The 24015-nt window shown below is 43.1% G+C and overlaps 1 protein-coding gene across 1 annotated transcript in view; it reads left to right on the forward strand.

Annotated features, from left to right (window-relative positions):
- Positions 1-24015, forward strand: part of PRKDC (protein kinase, DNA-activated, catalytic subunit) — a 3158350-nt gene that overhangs the window by 248020 nt on the left and 2886315 nt on the right. The window contains exons 17-18 of the mRNA XM_078687323.1: positions 17014-17126; positions 22853-23012. Of these exons, the coding sequence (XP_078543449.1) occupies positions 17014-17126; positions 22853-23012 (273 nt within the window). The remainder of the gene's footprint in view (positions 1-17013; positions 17127-22852; positions 23013-24015) is intronic.

Consider the following 24015-nt stretch of genomic DNA (forward strand, 5'->3'; position numbering starts at 1 on the left):
TACTATCCCTGGATGTTGTCTTTGGGAATATCTAGGGTCTGGCCTAGTCAATGTGAACCCCTGTACTTTGTTCAGGAATCTGTCTTGACAGTTATTTGTATCTGTGGGCCAGATCAACCATTTTTTTCATTCAGGATGTGTTCTGTTTTGGTTTAATATATGGTTTACGTCTATCTCAACATCTATAGAGCTATTACTGTTCACTGTTGGCTTTGGAATAGACGGTTTGTTCAAATCTTTGATTTTGGCTAAGCCAAGACAGGTAGTTTGTTGAATAGTGTCGTTCAAAAATATAATTTGTTCTGGGATCATGCAGGCTCTAAACAATGATTCTATACCTTGTACTTGCCAATCTCTCGTACCCCAAACAGTTTTTGCTTCAATATTATTGTTCCAGAAATCAAACCCAAATGTATTCATTTGCTCAAAAAATGAATCGGAATATATCAATTTTGTGTTTGTAAGCATGGTCTTCATACCTGTCTTATTTGACAATTTGAAATAAAATGTTTCTGCATTACTTGTGTTAAACCCTGAAAAGTATGAATATTTATCATAAAATGTTTTCGAGCTATCTTTTGGAGGAGTAGCACAATGTTCCCATTGGTTATAATTTAAAACATTTCTAGGTTGTGCAGATTTATGTAGATAATGGTTACCATAGTGGTTGTAGCAGAACATCTGATCATAATTAGACGAACCCTGCAAATAATCATGTTCTGTGAATTTAGCAGACATCACAAGATCAGACATCATATCATTAATACTTTCAAAGTCCCAATCATCAGCAAATGTGCTTGGTTTTACAAAGTCACTCAATGAGATCTTGAATTGGTGTGGATACTTCAGGATTTCAACCGGACCATAGATTTCATAATCAGTTTTGTCCCATGCTACACCGCCTGGTATAGGATTGGCTGTGAAGTTCACTGAAGAAAGTTCTCTTTTCTCGATGTGTGAAGATGTGTGTGGTTTAAGGACCAAGTTGATTTTCTGGCTTGCTGTGTCCATTTTAGCATATTTTCCTTCAATGAAATGTCCCAAGCATAGTACCATGATGAGCCAAAGAATGAGGATAAATGCACCTAAGGCCACCCAAAATTCAATCCATGGAGAAATCAGATAGGTTTCTTTCAGCTGTTGAAAAAGTTCCTTAGCTTTATCTTTAAAAGTTTTTGTTGATGGCTGTTTCTTAGGTTCACTCAGATCTTCAGATGAATCATCGAAGTTGATGAAGTAGCCGGATGCTGTTCTGTCAATTGTTCCAATTGCTTTTGGATTTTGCTTTGTTTCATTAGCAAAGTCTGTAGTTGCATCATCATAGGTTGTTGTTTCTTGATGAAAAGCTTTGATTTGGGTTTTAACACCTTGAACGCTATGGGGATTTTTCCCCTGTGCTGGAAAAGCAGCAGATGCACTTTACATGACGAGCTGGGCTCGTCATGAGCGTAGCAGGAGGCTACTGCATGACGAGCCCAGCTCGTCATGAGCGTCGAAGGGGTTAAGAGGTTCAAGTTCCATTGCTTCGTTGCATAGTCCTTGTTGTTTCACTGTAGATTTTCCAAATGTGATCAGTCTTTCAGTTTGAACCTCTGTATTCGTAGCAAACATTGGTGTTCTGCTACTTCTTGGGAGTCCACTTGGCCTACTGTTTGTTATTGGCCACATGATTGTGGTTTTACCAGGTCGATGGATATGACTCGGTTCTCCTTTTTACCAGCAAGGGGCGGTAGTACTACTGATCTTGTCCCGTTGATAGACAAGACAGGAACTGCTTTTCTGTAAGAAGGCCCAAATTCCTTCTTTACCGCGATCTTCTCTCTGACTAGATCCCCGACTTTTGGAATCCAGACAGGCCTTGCTGGGACAGGTGGTTTCTCTTCAGTGGTTGTTGCTCAGGTCTTTTCTTGTTTCATTTAAGTCCTGCAAAATAGCCAAACGATCTTTGATATCAAAGCTTTTGTCTTTAACCACTGAAGTCTGACTATCAAGATCTTGGATCATCATTCTAGTCCCGAACAATAGTTCGTACGGACTGAACACTTTCAGAGAATTCCTTGGCAGGTTATTTAGACTACGTTGGACACTTATTAAATGTTTGACCCACCCAGCTCCCGAACCTAATACCTTTTCCGTTATAGATTGCTTTATGTCTTGGTTTTTTCTTTACACCATCCCGTATCCCTCAGGAAGGAAGTGAGAAGAGTCCCGCTATGCAATGCTCATTTGGCCATGCTTCCCCACAAGCTTGAGGGCTTAAGGGAATACATTAGTCAAAACGTAGCATGCTCCTAGCGTATATGCCATTATAGACTCGCAAATCTTTTCATAACAGTCCAGACGTCAGCAGTGGCGTCACTAGGGGGGTGCGGGGGGTGCGGGCTGCACCGGGTGTCACCCCATCTGGGGTGACACCAATGTAGTTAGTTAGCTGCCACTGTGTGCGACGTGCGTAGTTGCGCACCTTCTTATAAAAAATAAAAATACTGGTGCTACTACTGTACTGTGCACTCACTGCGGTGAGTCCCAGGGCCGTCAATGTTTACCGCTACCAATGACGGCCCTGGGACAGCCCCCGCACGCAGCTGTGCGCTTCTGCTCTGACGTGTCACGGCGCGCCCTCCAGGGAGGAGACGAGAGTGCGTGCGTGCGTCGTAGAATAAAGAAGAATTAATATCCGAATGTGACCTCACTCACGCGACCCGTCCTGCACTGCAGGAGGAAGTTAGGTCACTAGAGAAGCTGCGGGGGAAACCTAATCAACTCGAGTCAAGCAGCTCTGCCTTGGCCTGCTGCGCATAATTAATGAATTATACCCACACTACTCCTAGTCCCAGCGTTGTTGGAGTGACTCTCAGCATGATCATGGCCTAGGGCGCGCTGCATCAGAGGCATCGCGGGCGCTGCAGGGAGTCTGCAGGGAGTCTGTCAGAGTGACAAGTAAGTTTAGTTACTGTCTGTTTCTCACTTTACTTTACGCCAGGCTCAGAGGTCCTGTGCTGCTGGCACGACTTAGGTAACAAGTCTGTGTAACTTTAACACGAGGCGAGCACGCACGCTGCAAATAAAATTATGAGATCTCATTTAATTGTTTCAGACTCATGAGATCGCATTTCATTATTGCAGACCTGTTCTTGCAGCTCGGACCCGAACGCCTGCCTCACTACAGCAGAGTCGCCATGTACTAGCTCTGTGACTGACAGGCTGGCTGCGCCGTGCGTCTGGTGTGATCCACAGAAGCACACGGCCGGAGGAATCCGCACAGAGGTTTACTGCATAGTCTGGCTTGTACATGTACACACACACACCAGAACTGTGCACCATCGGACTCGGTTTCCAGCCCACACACAATGTTCACGGAAGGATATGACATTGCAGCTATTGACACCCAGCTCTAGTGCATGGATTTTCAGAGCAAAGCAAAATGATAATTTGACATGTGAAAGCTGTCTTTCCCCTAACAGTGCTCCTTTTGCAGCCTGGCCTCTCCTTGAGGCCATTTGCGCTAGCTCCATAATGCTGCAGCTTTTGATGAAGTCGATGTACTACCAGCCCTGTTGTTACCACGAAAAGGTTTACTTTTGCACCAAAGAAATCTCCCCAACACACACGCATAAAGCAGGAGAAATGAATTATCTATCTAGTTTTTAGGAGTAAAGGAAGGAGGGAGGGGTCATGGTTGTAGATTCAACGACCACAGTAAAGGCTCAGCTCGTCAAAATGTAATTAATTCAGGGTTAGTTAAAAAGTGGAAAGTAAAGCTTAAACTGGTCTAGTATTTTTGAAATAATAACAGGCAGGCCTGGCTTTGACCTCTGTGTGCCCTGAAAATAAATGCACGTTTCTGTACTGTGGTGGGTCGAGTCAGCTGAGTCATACTGTTGTATACTCTCTACTTAATGTAATATATGCAGCTGAGAAGCGATCCAGGAATGGGGCCTATCACATTTTTTTTGGGAGGCTCAAGTCGGCCGGGCCTGGGCCCCACGTGGTAAAGATAGCAGACTGGAGTCCAAACTGATGCTCTGCAGCATGCTAATAATTGATTTCCAGAAACGGGGACATGGAGGTGTGGTGGTGAGGAGTTGGCATAATGTGCCTGAGGTAGGATGAATTGTTAATTGTTTTTCTTCCGGCTGTCCAGCAACACAGGTGGTGAAGAACAAAGTTCTTCAACACACAAGCATAATTACCCTTGTAACATCCACGAGTCGTGTTTGCATTCTAGTCTGCATCTACATATTGTTAAAATAATCAAGGTTACAGCTAGTCCATTTGCAGTGACAGATTTATATGGCCAATCTTTAAAAAAATCTACATTTAAAAAAAAAGGAATTGTTTTCTCTTTTGAAAGGGCTCAGTACGTAAATGACCATAACGTGTCATATATCAAAACATTCTTTCTTTAAATATGTGCAAAACCAGTATAATATAATGTCCAACGGTTTTTAGGACTTTGCTTTACACCTTTGTGCAATTTGTAATTATTCATTTATTTGCACTATCGCATATTTAGAGCAAAACAGCTCCAGGTTTTATGCTGGCACTCCGAGCATTTTTTTTTTACCTTATTGCATTTGCAAACAATAATGCCTGAGACAGAGTGATGGTATAAGCTCCTAGTTGCACTTGCTATGCTATAAACTTTGCTTTTTTTTAGGCTAGTGCAGGTCCTGAATGAGCAGATCAATGCGATCATCTTCTTAGCAGCTTCTGTGCCTGCCTGCCCTCTGATGCTGAGTCTGTGTTCCTGATTAGTCCCCTTCCATTTCTGGTGATTTACAGAAGTTTTAGGATCTTCTTAGGGTTCTCGTTGTTCAAATGGGGGTAATTTCTGATATTTAAATGTTTTCCTTGGCTTCATTGCTTGATTTTTGCTCGCGAGAAAGTGTCACTCATAGTTGTTGTAATGTCACTCATAATTACTCTGAAAACTTGACAATGTCACACATAGCAATCCGAAACCTTGGCAGCTATGATCATGAACTAAGTAAGTTAAAAAAAATGTGGCAGTGCAGTGGCACACAAATGAATTGAATCAGATTCAGTAGTACATGCTTTTTTTTTCTTGGGCGCACAGGCACATTCGCACAAACAAAAACACGGCCCTCTTCGGGCGGGTCTACTAGTGCAGTCAGTGCACCAGGCCCGCTAAACAAAGCTTTCTTCCTTCTTGGGCAGTCACGATAGGCCTGCCCTGGGGACTACGGTAATGGCATTTTGTTTGCTTTTTGATACTTGCACAAGTGCCACCATTACCATTGCCTACGTAACGTTTCTTCTTGTGCTTGAGTGTCTACCATATATTGCAGTATTATACCTCTTCTAATTGTACTTTGTTTTCTCTCAAGCAGACTTCACTTTAAAATAGTTTATTGGGATTAGACACCTGGTGCAGAGGTCTTTGTGTACCCAACAAATTCCAAAGCATTGTAAGATAACTTTGGTGGTGAATAAACTTGCTGGCGAGACCTGTGTGCAGTCTAGTTACAGGCCTGCGCCTGACTCATACAAAGTATAAAGAGTTAATGTCCCAGCTGCAAAGTGAAGCATGCACCATGCAGGTCACAGATTTGGATTTTACGTAGGAAGCTCAGCGAGATACTGCTTTCATTGCAGACATTCTTGAGTGAGATAGGTCTCAGGTTACCATCCTTGTAATATACCTTAATGAATTATGAACCATCTTTAAGGAATTGCATGCTAACTGCAAGGTATAAGTTTAGAAACAGTGCTTTCTGCTCAGTATTTCATTATTCAAATTTTTCACAAAAGTGTTCCTTTAGTAATAAATACGCATTAGTAATTGCTTTTATACACTGTTATTAGTTTAATTACTCGTGTAGATAATGCATCTGGTATTCAGACAGTGGATGTGAAGCTCTTACATTCAGGGATTGGAAAATTCAAAACCTGCCTTCAGTCATAGTTTATCTTTTAAGCACTTGTAACCTGCACACATGTCACTTTTTCCTCCTGTAATGCACCGTGTGCAACCTCATGTGTTTTGTTTGCTCACAATTGTCACTTTTGCCTCTTGTAACTTAACATTTGCTTTTGTAATTGGTTCACTTGTAATTTTCTCCTCATGTTTCATTACTGTTCCTATTGTGAAGCGCTCTGACGCCTTTGGGTAAAGTTGCGCTATATAAAAACGCATAAATAAATAGAAAACCCTGTCCGGCCCCGCCCTTCCAGCCTCCAAGGATATTCCTGACCCGGGCGGTGCATTGTGCTTGTAGTTGCACACGGCCGGCTGCATGATTCATTGCTCAAGACAGGGAGCAGGCCAGGCCTTTCCTTGAACTCGTCACTTCACTTGCAGGTGGTTCACTTTGGCCTTTGTAAATATGGGAACTAAATTTGCAAACGTTACTAAGGATTCTGTATGGTCCCATTATTTGCCATCTGTGTCCACTGGTGGACTCTGAGCGGAGGAGGTCCATGCAGTAAGTCGTGAGGGGGTGACACCATGAGTAACCCGCACCGGGTGACACCAACCCAAGTGACGCCACTGGACGTCAGCCGAGCGCTTGGGTCTACATTGTAAGTGAAAATTAGTCTTTTTATGTTAATATAACGCTTTTTTCATGATGGGTACTTTCTTATTGTTGTTGTCTATCTGGAGAGAAATGCCATGGCCCTAGTCCTCCTCGCTCGCCACTGCGATCTCTATTGCAGTCTGGGCAGTTTTTTACAAAAATGTGATGATGCAGGCTCATGCCTGGCCACCAGTACACTGATTGTAATTCTTCCAGAGAATCTTTTAGCTTAAGGTGTCTGAGACCCTCACCCATATGTGCGTCTGCTATTAACAAGCCTCTCCTGTCCGTGTTTGGAATTACTCTATCCCCCACTCCAGGGATTCGAGCAAAAGGGACTGAGTTTGCATCGATTATGTATGTATAATTGAGTGGATAATTGATCGGTAGCGCTGAGCAGTCGCCTTTTGATGACGTTTTCACCGCCAGCACAGTTTCACCGTCAATGTGTTTTACTGTACGCTTTTTTGTAGCTACGGAGGCCGGTTTAGTTGCTACCGCTGTGGCTGTCTCAGCCAATGAATTCCCTGCAACGTGAACGCCATCACGCTGATGACTCACTGAATGTATCACGTGAGTTTTTGGTAGTTCTTTCTGTAAAAGAACTACTTGTTCCCAAAGCACTTTTTGCTTTATTGTTGCACCTGTGTCATCTTTGTAACCGTTTTGAATCCATTTCTGTAAGTCGTTATTGTATGATTTGACGCAGTAATATGAATCGCACACTATAAGTGTCGCGAATTCGCGATCGGCATTATCTAGCGCCATTTTTAACGCTATTATTTCAGTTTGTTGTTCTGAATTTATTTCCACTGAGTGTGTTTTTGTAAGTAGAGGTCTTAATTTACCTCCGCGCCACACTTCTTTTACAATTTCGCATGTGGCGTTGTAAGCCAGCTCTCCCCAAACTGAGGGTTGAGCATGACCGTCTGTATATATTACACAGGCGTACTGTCGTAAAAGCAGAATGTCGATTGGCAGAGGGTATTCTCTCTCATATTCTAGATGTTTTAATTCTTTCATTTCCGGGTCAAAATAGTATTTTACTTTGTCTGTAGCAACAGAATTTACCCATTGTATCCATTCTGGATTCAGTGCAGTTGTCGGTAAATTACATGGTGTTGTTAATGCCTCAAAAGCTGATTCTGCTGTTCTGACTGTAACCTGTCTACCGTCGGCTTGGTATTTTGTCTTTTGCCACAGCTGTTTGAACCGCATGAACAATGCTTTCCTTAATGCTGAACCTTTTTTCAGCTTCTGTGTACAAATGTGATTTGTATGCTATTGGTACCTTCTCTCCCTCATTAGAGGTCAGGTATGTGAATCCGCATCTTCCTGGGATGACTCGAATCACAAGGTTGCGTGTGTTGTCACGTGTTTGTAATTTTGTTTTAACTAACATATCTGTTTGTAAAGATCTCAAAATTTCTGTGTGTTTTTGAGTCCAATTGATTCTTTTAAAATCTGGTTTTATTAGATCATAGAGAGGCATAGCTGCCAAGGTTTCAGATTGCCATGTGTGACATTTTCATAATTTCAGTGAAATTATGAGTGACATTTTAACGACTATGAGTGACACTTTCTCGCGTTTAAAAATCATGCAATGAAGACAAAGGAAATTTCGAAATAGCAGAAAATTACAGCCATGTGAGCAACAAGAAACGCCAAGACATTTTTAAAACTGCTGCAGAGCACCAGAAAGGGAAGGGCACTAACACATGTGCTCCCTCCTGTGTGAGCAGAGGAGCCCGCCTTACATTAGTCCACACAGCTAGGCCAGTCAGTGTGTTGCCGGCCGGGCCGGCAGAAAAACATCACACTGACTAGTAAAGTCTTTGAGTGAGGCCAAACAAATTAGAAAAGGCACGTTCTAATACTGCTTGCAAGTTGAATCCCGTTGGCGGCTGATGACCTTTACACAAGTTTATTGCCAGCCAGTAGCAGGGCCCCACCCGTTCTACCTGAAAAATCTGGAGGATGATGAGAGGACTCAGGGGCCTCTGAGAATGACGCGCGAGTCATGACGACGGACCCCGGGCCTCACACCCCCGCAGAATGAGAGAGCACTGAGAGCCCTGGCAAAAACTACACGCACCACCACCGTCACTTAAGACAAGGCAACAAGTTAAGGTAACTGACACACTACAGTCACAGTGGCAGGCTGCCTTAGTGACCAAAGTAAGTAGTAGTAGTACTTACGGTTGTGAACAACTTCTGTACTAGTCTCGAATAGTAACTGTGGCACTGGCAGGCCCAACTGTCTCTCTGAATGCCGGGGCCGCCGCGGTGGACACAGCCGCACGTGATCGGCGGCGGCCGCACAGCAGGCTACATGCAACAATCTCGTCGCAGCGCCTGATGCCTCACCAGCGGGATTGGTGGTGTAGACCTCACAGTGATCATCGGGCGGCGTCTCTCCTGACTCCTCGTAAGTTAAACGGGGTCGGACGGCTCGTAATATTGTCCTGGTGGCTGCTCAGCGCTACAATCCCGCCGAATCACCCGTTTTAAAAGTTAAAATGAACAAGCTGTATGCTAGTATGGCGGGGACGAACCCAGTCCGATGCAAAGTGCCTGCAGAGGAGAGCTGCGGGTGGCAACGCCAATAAGAATTGCCGCGCTGCAAGCAAACCATACAGCCCGCCCCCGCTGCTGTGTCATGAGCTGCGCTGGCGCTGTGCCGCACCCACACCATAATTTGCCGTCTTCTGTTAGTGCAGTTGATACATTTGTAGCGCTCTCAGAGCAGAGAGCTGAAGCAGTCTGCCTCTGGTTAACTGTTTAGGAGCACGTCGGAAGCAGGCGGCACCTCTCTCAGAGCAGCAGAGAGGGGCTGGGCACTGTGACAGGCGCTGCTGGTGGCTCGCCTGGCAGCAGCTGGCAAATGCGTGACAATGCATTTCAGTGCGGTGATGCGGATCACCGCACTGAAATGCGTGAGTGTCACACCTGTTGCGTGACGCTTGGCAGGACTGGAGAGGTTTCATTCTCTCTGCATAATTTATAATGTAAGTTCTTCAGAAATTTAGGAAGCCTAGAATTGATTGTAAGTTTTTCAGTGTTCTAGGTGCTTGGATTACAGCACATTTCTCTAGGAAATTGTCAGCCAGGCTTTTGCCTTCACTTGATAGTTCATATCCTAAAAACAGGACTGTTAGATGGGCAATTCTTGACTTTTTAAAGTTGAATTTGTAACCCTCTGCTGCGAACCCAAGTATTATGGTGTTCACTCTCTTCAAATGAGTATCCAAGTCATCATCTGTTAGATAGATGTCGTCGACATAAGATAACGCCTCGTCATCATATGTTTGTAGTAATTCTGTTACTCTCGCTGAGAATAATCCTGGGCTGTTCTTGAACCCCTGGGGCAAACGACAGAAATTTTTTTGCGTGCCATTTATTGAGAACGCCGTCAAATATCTGCTCTCTGGTGCTATATTTTGACAAAATAATCCATTAGAAATGTCTAATGTGGTTTTGTATTTTTTGCGCACTATGTTATTCATTAGTGCAGCACTATGCGAGTTTTGTACCGCAAATGTTTTGCAACATGAGTTAAGGTGTCTGTACTCCAAAACAAGACGATATGAATTGTCTGGCTTGGAGACAGGAAACAAAGGGTTGTTCATTTGTGAGGTGCAAGTTTTAATCACCCCCTGGTATTCAAGTTGATCTAGGATCTCTTTTACCTGTTTTTTAGCTTCTTGCTTAATCGGGTACTGCCTCTGTGCAGTAGGTTGTGATTTTAACTGGATTTTGTGAGGAGGAGAGTCCTCATCCCATCCCACATGATTTTTATATAAGGCAGGGGCTTGAGCTACTGCCCACTTTCTTGCAAGTGTATATTTTTTATGAATTGGAATATGGTTTGAGAAGGCAGGCATAATTATTTCTTCGCCATGTGGGCACTCCCTGACAAACTCTGGAGGCCAGTCTCGTTCAGCTAGAAGTATGTAATAGCCCTTGGAGAGATTATCCCAAAATAGACCCCTTATTTTTCTAGTCTTATCCCCCTCTATACGCAATGTTATTTCATATATTTTATGAGGTTTGCTAACTCTGGTATCTGCAGTTTCCACCTGAATGTATTCATTCGTGTCCACTGTCTCCAGATGATTCATAAGGACTTTGCGAGCTATGCTCACTTCTGCTGCGCTGTCTAGCATTGTCTGAGCCCATTCTCCGTTTTTCAGCTGTGTCCTCAGTATTCTCGGCATTGTTGATTACTTTAATACTGGTTACCTTCTTTTTTGGAAATTGTAATTTTTTATTCAGATGAGCAGGTTCTTTGTCTTTGGACTTGACGTGCTCTTCCCTGTGTTCTGATCGTCCTCTTCTTTCCGATTTCTGCGAGGAAGTCTGAAAAGATTGAGAGGGACGTGTATCAATATCTTTATCTATCAGGTTTTTTTATATTATCCCTATTTCTAAGGTTGTATTTTTTCACAGAGGGCTCCCTTTGGGGAGACTTGCATCCTTGATCAGGAGATCTTTCTCTCCGCCGAGGAGACCTTCCTCTGGACTGGAATCTTTTTTTCTTTAGGATTGGATTGTTTATTTCCATCCCAGCTCTTTTTTTGAGTGTTTAAATTATTTTTAATAAATACCTTTTCAGGACTTTCAACTAGTTGGGGTTTCACTGGTATTCCACCCAAACTATCTCTTCCTAGTTCTTCATAGGATTTTTCTATGATTCTGGCAATTTCAGATGGTTGGTCTGCTATATTTGTCTCTTTTAACCTCTGGCGAATCGCCACATTTGCTGCTTCTCCCTTTATGTTGGCTAATAATATTGCCGAGACCTGCTTGAAATCTTTCAGTAGTTTCATACCGAGAGTTAAGGCGGGTTCTGGACCGTATTCATCTTGAATCTGTTTTAGCACATCTGGTATTACTGACATGGATGGTACACCATGTGTTTTTGTGTAAATGGAAGCAAAGACTGTTCCCCAAGTGTCACAGTCCTCCACATGTGGTGCGATTCCCATTGGAAGACAGATAGTCAGAATCCTATGTTTCTCAACAGGGGTGGTATCTGGAAACACCGCCTCTATTTGAGTGATTTTTTGTGCTAGCCAGAAAGGAATTTGTTCCTGTTTTGCGGGTACTTTACCTAGACAGGACTGTATGTTCTGAGGTGGAACTTTATTTGTGTTCCCCTGATGAGTGGTCAGCTGTGGAATTTTAATTGCTGGTTGGACTGTTGAAGTCCGCATTACATATTGGACTAATTGTCTATGTATTTTTATTAATTGTTTTAGCTGTGCTAAAAGATCTGGTGCAGGCATTTCTTCAATGTCTGGATGTGGTGTGTATCCGGCTAGGACCGGCCACGTTGCTCCTGGTCTACCTAGTGGACCGAGCCTCGTGATGTTATTATTATGTTTTAGGGCGCCATTAAACAAGAGCAGGTGCTCTTGGAATTTGAGTGGTATTTCCACCTCCTCGAAAGGAGTATACTCATTAGGAGGTTCCTCTGTTTTGTAATAGTGTAAGTCCTTTGTTACAGCGTTTGCTGCTGGAAAGTTTATCCATGAATAGAATACCTCTGTCTGACGATATTCGTGTGCCTCAATTACGAATATGACTGTACCACCTCTTGGTGTCAGTCCATTTTCTATAAGTTTTAAGGTTATAGATTTTCTTATGTTGACCGGGATGAGTATTATATCCGGGTCATTTTGCAGCAGAGTATTGTCAGCTGCTAGGAGTTCAGTTGCTATTCTAGCTGTCTCCCTTTCTTCTTCAGTTTCTGACATACTATTGTCAAGAAGATTTTTTTATTTATTTGCAGATCAGGTTTCTATGGAAACAAAGATTAGATGCACAATATTTTGGAACAGTGTATCCTTCAACTTTGAGTAAACCAAGAACCATACATAGGAGTCTCCTCCTGCGAGGTTTGGCGGATATGACCTTTCACCCACTCCAGACGTCTTTGGAGTATTATGGGAAAAAGGGGTCTGTGTGAAAAAGCACGACTGAGTTACTCTAATGTCTTGCGTTAGTTTTATCGCCTATCCAAACGGTTGGGCGCCATGTAGTGTAGTTCCTATTATCCCAATAGGCTCTGCGCATTGGAATAATATCTTCAATAGTATAGACCTAGGGCAGAGGTTAACTAGGTCTTCTACCGACGATATTAGACTTAAAGTTTTGTGTTTGCCAGCTAGCTCAGAGTTCACTAGAAACTTTCTCGAATAGGCAAGGAGGATTTTAACCTCCCTGGATAGACAAGAAGGGATTTAGTTTCTGACAACCATAGAACATGACAACTTTGCTCTCCCCTAATCAAGAGTGTATCTCTAGAGTCGTGTGAAAACAAAAGACAACTTATTTTACTCAGTCAGTTCAGTGCATTCTTAGTTTCACCAGATTGTAGAGAAAAGGAAGAGACGGGCGTGTTCAATAAAGAATGGTGTTTATTGATCAGTCTCTTTTCTCATACAAGAGAAATGAATCGCTATTATTGCAATACTTATAGTTAAGTAAAGTGCATACAGTAAAGACAGAATTATAAAATAATACTGTAAAAGCATTGATATGGTTTCTGAGCCATATGATACTTTAAAATGGATAAAATAGATACATACATATATACATTTGACTAATCGTACTCAACTGGTGCTTCTAACCACGCCTACCCCAGTGTACCTGACCTAAGCCTAATACGTGGGCGGGAGGATATAAGTAGCAGTTTTTAAGTTAAGTTTGTTTTGCCAAGGGACTGACTCGAGAATTCTCTGCATGGGGTTATTCAGTTCTGTACCTGAGATCTAGAATGGTGGAGGGCTGGTATCTCTTATCCCAGGTCTTGATATTCCAGCTGCCTGCGAGGGCTGCTTGGAAGCGCCGGAGCTGGATTTCTCAGCAGGAGAAAGGCAGCGTCTCGTTCTCAGCGCGTCAGGAAGGAGGGGCAGCGCCTGTGGGCTTCGCTCTCTGCTGGGCTCCTCGGCACGTCTCGCTGCTCCAATCTCGTCACCACCGCATGTGTTTGCTTAAGGCAATGTCGGTAATATTTATACCTGAAAGGTGCCGAGATTGACGTAAGGATGGACATATATACGTCAATAAGGATGTCATATGAACTGGTTCGTTCGCACATTCTTTACTGAAGTTCTCGGTGAAATCAAAACAATGGTTATGGGAATTTCCCAGGTCGCTGTAGGTTTGATTTGTTTTGAGAACTCCGTATGCCTTATAAGGGGCTGGAGGAATATCGCTTGTCTAATTAGATGGCATGCGTTATGACCTAATCAGATAACGCGCTTCTGTGCCGTGGTGTGGCTTAATCAGATAACGGTTTTTGCACCGTTGGATGGCTGCTAGTTAATTATTAACCAAACCAGGTTCAGGAATAGGGGAATCGATACAGTACCTATAGGAATACATCACAGGAGCACCGAACTATGGCTCTCAGACCAAACACAACATGACATTGCAGGGTTGTGATTGGCTCAGAGGGGCCTGGGTGTTTCCGGTGTCCTTCCTGTGCCGGCCGAGGAAGGAGTGGAGGGACGCGATGAGGACGACGCGGTTTCGTAGACAGGAGGTAAGTTTATCATTTTTTATTTACAAACCTTCCCCCCGCACCCATGCCCCATCACCCTGCCATCCCCGATCAGTGCCGGCCGGAACTGAGACAACTAATGATAAAAAGACCAACATAAAATGGGAGACGCAAACAAGATGCAGGTGTAAGGCAACCATCAATATCCAGTTGCAGACCTTTTCTTTCCATCTGTCAGAAGTCAATACCCTTAGGTCTGACAATCCCGGCTGGACCCATCCTACCTTGTAGCATATTAAATTAATTTCCTGAAATGTCAAATAAGGCCATGGGGACTTTATCTGAATGTTTTTGCTGATCAACACTTCCACTTATTTCCTATGTGCTACATGTGCTGAATGACCCTGATCACGGCTCCCTTGGGGATACCTGCTGAAGGCTTTTTGCAGATGAATGCAAAGTCATACACTTAGGTTAAGACTTTCGAGGAGCACTTTTAAGTGCTTTAAAAGTCACCATACAGATGGGGAGTCTTGAGGTTATCATATTGGCTCACCTCACTGTACTTCTCTATTGAGATTCATGCTTTCCTTAAACTCTTTCCACAGGTATTTAAGGCTTGCGAAGGCCACAATGGAGTAAAAAAACAGGGAAAGCAAAGAAAAAGCTGCAGAGCTTGTCTGTGTCCCTTTGGCAAGTTAATAAAGAGACATAATGTCTGTTTTCTTTTCTGTCCATGACTCAGTAGCGTAGATACCACTGGTGCACATTTGGCACCAGGGCCTAAAGCCCTCATGGGCCCATTGAACCCTGACAATGGTGTCTTTTACTACCCAATAGCAGTCAAATGGTCAATTTTACCTGCTTGCACTTGGGCCGTTGCATCCATGATAAGCTATTATTGCAGCTTTAGTGTTTCTAAATAGGGACCTCAAACTGGTTACCTGGAAAATCCAGCTTTGTCATTGATAGTTCCTCTGCCAGACAATGGTGGAACAGGCATGGCTTTGTTCCTCTACAGCTTGGTTTACGCTACAAAAATAACCACACATACGTGCTTGTCATTTGGCTTACAGAAGGTGTTGTTTAGCTAGAATTCATCCACAGATTTTCAGCTACATTTTAAGTCACTGTCACTATCTATATCCCTAGACCTTAGACCCATCTAGGCAAAAAAGACCCATTTAAACTTTGACCAGACCTTTCTGAAAATCTTCAGTAAATACCTGAATTTTCAAATGCTATTTCATCCAAGACTCCATTTCATAAGGCAGCCATGCCTACTCGTCCAAAACAAGAGGAAATGCAGATTACTTTACTGTAACTTGATCATCAGGATTATCTGCAAATAAGCCATTTTAGTTACTGCCACATTAAGAAATACTTTCAAACTATTTCAGCTTTGGAAAATATTTCTGGACACCCAACAAATGTTAGCCCGATTCATACTGGTAATCATTGCTGCTTTCCACCGGTAGCTATATCCTTTTTAGTTGTCTAAACCCTTACAAATTGATATGACTAGACAGAAAAGTAAGAATGAGGGCCTGTTCTACTTTTAGTCCTAATCTCCTCTAGTCACTAGAACTTGATCTAAACTCTGTCTTCCATGTGACAGTGCTTAATTTGTAAAAAATTAAGTGCAGGGGCTGAAAATGTTGCCAAGGAGGTTATAACCCACTTCTACCTCCGGTGTGTTCAACTTTCAACACCTGCACTGCCTCAGTCTCTATCCTGTAACCATGCTGTGCTGTCTGTCCCATAAGACATGCGTTTTACTTATGTACCTACACCGACAGATGAGTGTGAAAACAAAATGTACACCAAATGCTTTTTTGAACATATTAATCAGTGCGGTCTGACTGAGTTTGTTGCAGGTCAGGAGGCTGCTTGAGCACAGCAGGTCATGTCACTGATAGTGCTGCCTGTAATTAGTTTGGTACAGTTATAACGCCATAGGCATCCACTGCTCAGCTTGCTGTGACCCTGCGTGCTACAGCAAAAGCACTGTCCCCAACTGCAATGCTGCAATGCATGTGAGATGTGAGTATGTTTGTTGCACCTACTGGGCTCAAGCACACTCAGCAATTAGCATGTTTGGAGGCAGTGCACGGAAACTGCAGGTGACTCCATAGCGCACAAAAGTTGCGGTGAGCCACAGTCACATCAAGCCCGTTGAGGATAGTAGCAATGCAGGTTTGCAGGCCCCCACTACAATTATCCAATGGGAGGCTTAGGCCCAGGCAGTGGCAGGGTGCAGCAGAGTCGGGTAATAGAATGCAAGCTATCCGTTAATGATGACTTCTTGGATTCATGACAGGCGTGACGACATCATCACTAAAGTGATGATACACAATCATGCCTGCCTAAACAGATGTATGCCTCCCTATAAAGACATACCAGCCTGTCACCATGCAAGATATGTGGTTCTTTTTTTTTTAAATTGGGCAATTAATATTTAGACCACTACCTGCAGGACTAGAAATCGTAGCCCTGGACCTGTGAAAGAAGTGCTAGTGCTGAGCACCTGAAAGCACCTGCTCAAATGAAGCACTGCATGTGCATGTCTTTGACTCAGATAACATGATATTCAACTGCCCAGAGGTTTATGTAGAATTGATTGATGATATGCTCGAGACACTTGAGTGGCAGGTTCCCAGAGAGTGTGGAGGGCCACATGCGAACTTTTGAACACTCTTGTTTTAAACATTTGCCACAAGCTCTGGGTACATTTCACTGGGCTAAGTAGCAATCTTATCAATGGACATGGCTATTTGTGCAGCTGCTTTAAAAGATTAATTATTCTGCAAAACATTAGCAATACATTTGGCTATGCATCATGTGCCTGTTATTACTAACTGCACCGAAAAAGATAATTCAGTCTGACTTGAAAACTTATTTGCGACTGTTTTCTTCCGGGGATGTGCGTGATAATGGTCTCCTTGCCTGTTTTTTTTATAGGACGATGTTGATGCCAGTGCTTTGGTGATTCCTACTTCGGATCCTGTAGCTAACCTGCAGCCTTCTAAGCCAAAAGATTTCACAGCCTTTATCAACCTGGTAGAGTTCTGCAGGTATATATATTTTACGTATTGCTTATCTTTTCCGTACCTACTAACACATCAGTTTTTCCTTCACATACTATGGCTCAATTTTCTCCTACGGCATGAAAAACAAGGTGATGGATGGTATACTTGAATTAATCACAGCCACTGGCAATTGCTTAGTGACATATCCCAATCCATCTTTTTTCACCCACTGTGACTCCTCTTTCTGGACCCAGTCATATGCAATTCAGGCTTGACCCGGTTCCAGTTGGAACAGTCCATCCTGCAATGCCAGGCCAGGTTCTTCCTGAACCGGAACACAAGTAACCCTAGTCCTTATCAGCCAGGTATAACTTTGTTCAAGTGGCACAGTGTGCAAAGGACCCACATCTGGACATATCCGCCATACTTAGGACATCAAAACCAGGGTGATGGAATGAATGCTTGAACTAATCTCAGACGTTGGCATTGATTGATTGGATGCGGTCCGAGTGATTGTGGCATTAGGGCATCTCTCCTACTTGCTCGGATTTTCAGGCTCTTTTGTTTTGATAAGCAAATTTTTATTTCAGGCTCTTTAACATATCACCAATTACTTCCTTTCTTATATGGCAAGCTACACTTTTAATAGTGGAAGCATGACTCCTCTTATCTGGAGCACTGTCCTTCTGTTCATCCTTGTGAAGCTATCGGGTAGAAGCTGCTAAATTATTTGTGTTTTTCTTGATATTCTTCTAGTTTTTAGCACTTTGCTAAATTAGTTAGACATGCTGTACATTTTTCAGCTAATTGCCAGTTACCACCATTTAGATAATTCGTATTTAACCTAGCTCAGGCATGCTGTACCTTATTAAGTTTAAGCACCTGCATCTTCCACCTCCGCTCTATGCTTTTGTAACATATTCTGAGGTTGGGTTTGGGTGTGTTGTTTCTCAGCCTCTTTCAGGTTAACCTGAAGCTTTGTTATTACCACCCTCTAAGATGTTCTTCATACTGGCCATCTCGGTAGTGATCCAGAATGTACTGACATCTTTTAGTGCATTTCAAGCTATGACTTTGCTGGTCTCTCCTAAATGATGATCCTGACAGATATTTGCAACTGCAGATTCCTTGACGTTAAATACTCCTCAGGCGCCAGACTGGATCCAGAAACATTTCTCCAAAAATGCTCCTCTGCTCCATTAGATGCATTGTGCTACTTCGTGTTGGCTCACTACTGCTTCTACAGTGACAGAACGGTGCCACATATAAATGCCACTATGTTCTCATGTCCGTACCTTTCTTTCCAACCTGAATCCGGAACCCTGCTCCCTGATGACTTTGAGGCTAAATCCAGCGAATTATGTCTCCTCCTAAAGAAAACAAGTTTCTAATTATGCAGTGACTTGCAGATCACAAATGGTGTCTTTATCCTGAGGTGGTACAGATTGCTCCGTCCATCACCACCCCCTTTTGTACCGATTTGTTTGCCATAAGTTGGCAGGGTATGCTCAGACGTGAGTCCCTTGCTCACTTTGCCACTGGATTCAAGCAAGCCTGGCTGAAAACGGCTGTAATGCCAGAAACCGGTCCTAGGAAGCTTGAATCCGGTCCAGGGAAGGCATGGCTTGGCAGTTCGGGCTGTACTGTTCCCATGAGGCACAGGGTTAGACTGATTTGCATATGGCCATGTCTGAACTGGGGTGGCAGAGTGGGCTAAAGAACGGTGATGGATTAAACCCAGATCTGTTGACTGGGTGTGAGTGTTTGATTGGTTCAGATGCTCCGTCCATCACCACCCCCTTGTTTACCGTTTAGACTTTTCAAACGGCAAGAGTGTGTAGCGTTAAATGTTTGGTACGTTGAAGTTTCTGCATTCACTAGGCGTCGCTTTCCATTGAATAGAATGGAACACAAGACTTCTTGCCGCTCCTGCTTCACCTTCACCGAAATCTGATAAAGATCAGGAACAAACTTGCTCAAGTCTTGCTGGTAGCATTGGCTTGGTTAGAAGTTTGTGGTTCCCAGAACTGTTGGCTTGAGCATCTGTCCTCCGATCAGGTTACCACTTCTGGAGAATCTTCTGTTGCACCAGCAGGGTAGGGTCCTTCTCTTGAATCTGCATAATCTACATCTCAATGCTTGGAGATTGAGAGGCGACAGTTGACTGTTTTTTTCAACTGTCAGAGGTGTTTTATTTCACCCTCGCCACCAGATGTCCTACCACAAAATCCTTTTATGCGGTGCTCTGAGACAAGTATGTGCCCTGGTGTGGTATCTGGCCAGCTGACCTGTTACAAGCTAAGTTGTCGGTTGATCTTTTGCTTGTTTTATCTTTGTCTCAGCTGGGCCTTGCAGTGGGCACTATTAAAATTAATGTGTGAGCCCTTTCAGCTTTTTTATATTTGCCGGATCAACCGTCCTTGTGTAAATTACCTGTTGTGAGAAGGTTATAAAAGGTTTGACATTTGTTTCCTCCCAAGCCTTTTGTGATGCCACAGTGGAACAATAATTTGAGCTTGAATCTTCCGATCTGAACGCCTTTTAAGCTGATGCATAGCTGCTCATTATATCTCCTGACTGTAAAGATTCTTTTCTCATTGCATTTACTTCACCTCGCCGCCTGAGTGAACTTCAGGTACTGATGGTGTAACCACCCTATACCACTTTTTCCCCCCGACAAACTGGTGCTGAGTACTCAGGTGGCGGTCTGGCCTAAAGTTGTGACTCCCTTTCTCATTGGGCAATAGAGTAGGAGAGGCTTTATCAGCTGGACAGTAATATTTACCTAGCTCTGCTGTGCTTGTCCTGTGATAAAGGTTTGTATAACTTTTTATTTGTTTGGCCTGCCCCTTGTATGTATAGTTTGACATACGTTGGAACGAAGAACCATCTAAAATAGGGCTGAATGGAAAAATGAAACAAATAAAGATAATGAAAACCTTTTGAGAACGATATGCTATGCCATCTTGTGTAACCAGCTTAGTTTTAACTGCCTGTAACCTATATAGCTCTTTAGTCTTCTTAAGTGGACATTATGTTGAAAAATTGACTATTTCCCCACCATTTAAAGGAAAGCTTTTTTTTAAAACTAGGGCAAGTCCCAACTCTACTGGATAAAGTAAGGTTAATCACAAATGTTTTTAAATATTTTAATGCCCCTTCAACGAAATACATTTTTAGCCAATTTATGTGACTGTTAAGCTGTAAGGCTGGGGGGCGGTGACAGTTTTCCTGAATTTTATGAGCGTCTTCTCTCTACATGACCATTCATGAGACATGATCATAGTCTTGTGTGCCCCATTTTCTGATTGCTCAGTACTGCTGCTAGAGAGCTGAGAAATCTTAGAACACTGAGTGCTGCGTAATGAGATATGCCATTGCCTCCTGCTCAACACTAAGAGCCAGGGCAACAGAGTCTATCAGAACTACACAGCAGCTGAGATTCCTGTTGGGCAGAAAGGTGACTCCAGGGACCCGGGAGGCTTTGAGGAGCAGCGATAAGCCTTGGAGATCTACTACAGGTCCAACAGCAGCAGATGGGCGATATCTGGACTGCACACTAGATATAGGTTGGTGGTTTATTGAGATTTCGCCCCCTTCCCCCTCACCCAATATGCCTACGTATTCACAGAGAGGACTGACAGTGCAGGCCAGTGGGTGCAGTGGCTGACTGGCTCTGCGAGGGGGCCTGTTGTGAGCTGGGTGGCCAGAACAAATGCTGGAAAACCTCAATTTGTGGCCCTCTCGTTGTCGCACTCTGAGCAGTTCTGAGGTGACTGCGGATCCTGGAGATGAAATCTTGGGTCTGAAGTGACAAGGCCTTTAGTAGCAGTTTGTGATTAGGGCATAATGCAAGAAGAGGGGCAGTCTTTATCCAGGATCGGGACAGGGAAACAGCCTGTGGACTCTGCACCTGTGGAGCAATTTTTCTGATTATGGAACCCAACACCCAGTGGATGAGCCGGGAGGCCTTTTTTCTCTCACTCAGTGTGCCAGGATTGTAATGGCCTTTACACGGAAAGTGTATAGCAAGCTAAGCACCACGGAGCAAAACCTACTGCCTACTATTCTAGTGTAGAGGCTGTTGAACTGCAGTTTGTAGATGGTAGGAAGAAAGGAGACACCACAGAGGGAACAAGGAAAATACGTAAAATAAAACAGTGCTAGAAGTGGGAAAAAGGCTTGCCAGAGACTTTCGCATTGCAGTCTTATATGTGGACATCAGTTGTCCTCTTGCGGACCCAGTAGAAAGACTCAAATTTACACAGAGCCAGAATGATGTGGGTTTTTTGGTGGCCCATTTAGGATCTTATTTAGACCAATACCACCCCCTTTTCCATCAGCCGGGTGATATGTCTTCCTATGGAGAAAACAAGAGTTGAAAGTGATTGTGCACAGTGCTGGAGTACCTTGATTAACAAAACGTACGAGAAATAGCCCTGAGGACTGTGACAGTCAAAAGGGAACTCTAGCATACTCTTATTCTCAAACCTATGACCATTGATATATGCTTCCATTCATCCCTTTCCGGCATTCATTGCTCTTTAGAACCAGTCTGGTGTCCTGGAAATCTTCGTGTATACAGTGCCTTGTGCTTTTCTCCCCAGTTCCTCCACGGCCCATTTCCCACACCAAAAAGATGGCTCCGCCCCAGGGACCATTTATTTATTTGTTTGTTTGTTTTATTTGAAAGTGTCCTAAAGGTATCTGTCAGGCTAGAGTGTGTTGGCACAGTACACAAAGATCAACAGATTATATTTAAGATTTGAAGTAATAACAATTAAAATAGCGCGCAAAGCGAATGTCGGGTAGGGAAAATTAATACTCAAGAAAATATAGCAAAATTTCGTCTGCATATGGGAGAAAAGAAAACAAAAGAATATCGGGTAGGGTCAGCATTGAAAGCCAATACTCGTTAGTAAGGTATAGTAAGGAAATAATATTTTTTTTATTGTCCGTAGAAGAATATAAGACTGGGATGCTCTCTTAATTTTGTCAGTAATGAGCTCCCAGAATGTGTTAGAAGCGCTTTTCTGGTTTTCCTTGACCCAACAGTCCCCGTGGTTTGTTTCTGCCATTTTCCCTCCCCATTGATCTATTCTCTTCAATTTTAGTATCAGTTGTCCTGGAGCTGAAGGCCAAGATCCTGGATGGGTATTGGGATAGGTGCTAACGGCAATCTCTCTTACAAGGAGGCAGTCTGATTGAGGCATCTGGCACTGTCTCCATAGCGTCCACCAGTGTGAGTCTATCAGGCTCAGAGAGATTGTAGAACCTAGAAACTGTTATTGAGAACGACTTCTTCATTCACAGAGAGGATTGCCATGCATTTAAGGATAATGTGGTGTGTTGCCTTTTCAAGTATTAGGGGCCACAGGAAATAAAGGTAAAGTAACAAATATCGTACTGTAAAATTCACAGTTTCGACGTGATTTTTCATAATTTTGTCTCCTCTTGAAAGATGTTGCTCGATCAGCTCAGTTGAAGGAATATATACCCCCCCCAACACTTTCATATATTATGAGCCACGCCTGATTCGAAATTACTTTTACATTGTAATATACAATTTAAAAGTACTGAAGTTGTTTCAAGTAGCATTCAAGTCTCCGATTATCCCAAAAGTGTTTTTAGCATAAAGGTGCAAAAGTCTTTCAAAATCAGCCACATTGAAGATGTACAGACAGATGTAATAACATGAATACATAGAGTACTAAATATTGTTGTTTCCAAGCCTTTTTTTTAATCATTGATTTTTATTTTGAATTCTGCAGAGAGATACTCCCAGACAAGCATGTCGAGTACTTTGAACCATGGGTGTACGTGTTTGGTTATGAGCTTATTTTGCAGTCAACACGGTTGCCTCTCATTAGTGGATTTTACAAGTTACTTTCGGTAGCAATGAAAAACGCAAAAAGAATAAAATATTTCGAGGTAAGTTTTTTTTTTTTTATTCTCCCGGAGAGTACCTATTTCTTTTGAAAAGTCATGTTTTGAAAAATCATAATCTTTCTTTTACTTAATGATTTTGTTGTCACGTTTAGTTTGTACTTCGCATTTAGTTCAGTTTTGAAACTTCACTTTGGTTTTCATGAAAGCCTGCTCATTTACTGTTATATGATGTCTATACCTGTGTTTGATTTGGTCACCTGCAACAAGTGGGAGTGAATCCTTGCTTTAAAGACTAAAGACCTAAGGAAAATAAAGCAGGCCCGCACAAATTATAGACAAATTCAATATGTTGCAAAAAAGGAATGGGAACAAAATTGGTGGCAAGATCTCAAAATGGCATGCAAATCTAAAAACCCCAAATTCTTCTGGAATATTTTTAAATGGGACAGGGGAGGGCATAGAGAGAGCCCTCAAAATAATGTTGACCATAACTCATGGGTTGAGTATTTTAGCCCCCAACATGCCAGCAGTGTAGCTGATAGTAGCGAGGGGGTGTTTGTTCTTGCCTTTTATAAAGAAGCCACTTTCACTTTAGGAGAAGTGGACAGGGCACTAGACCTAGTTAATGAGGGCCATGCTACAGGCATGGACTGTGTGCCCGCAGACGTATTTTTGAATAACTGAGCCCGCTGGAGGATGTATATCCTGTATGTGGCAAATGCCATAGCACAAGGGATGGAGGTACCCCATTCATGGAAAGGTGCAGAGATAGTGCCAGTGTACAAAAAAGGGTATAAGTCGTCAGCAGCTAATTATAGACCAATAAGTCTGATCGACTCGATCCAAAAGATTGTGGGTCGACTTGTATTGGGCAAAATCCAGTCCTGGATGGATGATGATAACATCTTGAGTCACCTCCAGGCTGGCTTTCGCCCGAGAACAAGTACTATATACCAGGTCTTTAGGTTTATCATGTTATATTGGCGTACGGTGATCTTGGAGAAAGGCACCTTGTACGAGGTCTTTGTTGACCTAAGGGCGGCTT

This window comes from Lissotriton helveticus, chromosome 4_1 (assembly GCF_964261635.1).
Source record: "Lissotriton helveticus chromosome 4_1, aLisHel1.1, whole genome shotgun sequence".
In the NCBI taxonomy this organism is placed as follows: domain Eukaryota; kingdom Metazoa; phylum Chordata; class Amphibia; order Caudata; family Salamandridae; genus Lissotriton; species Lissotriton helveticus.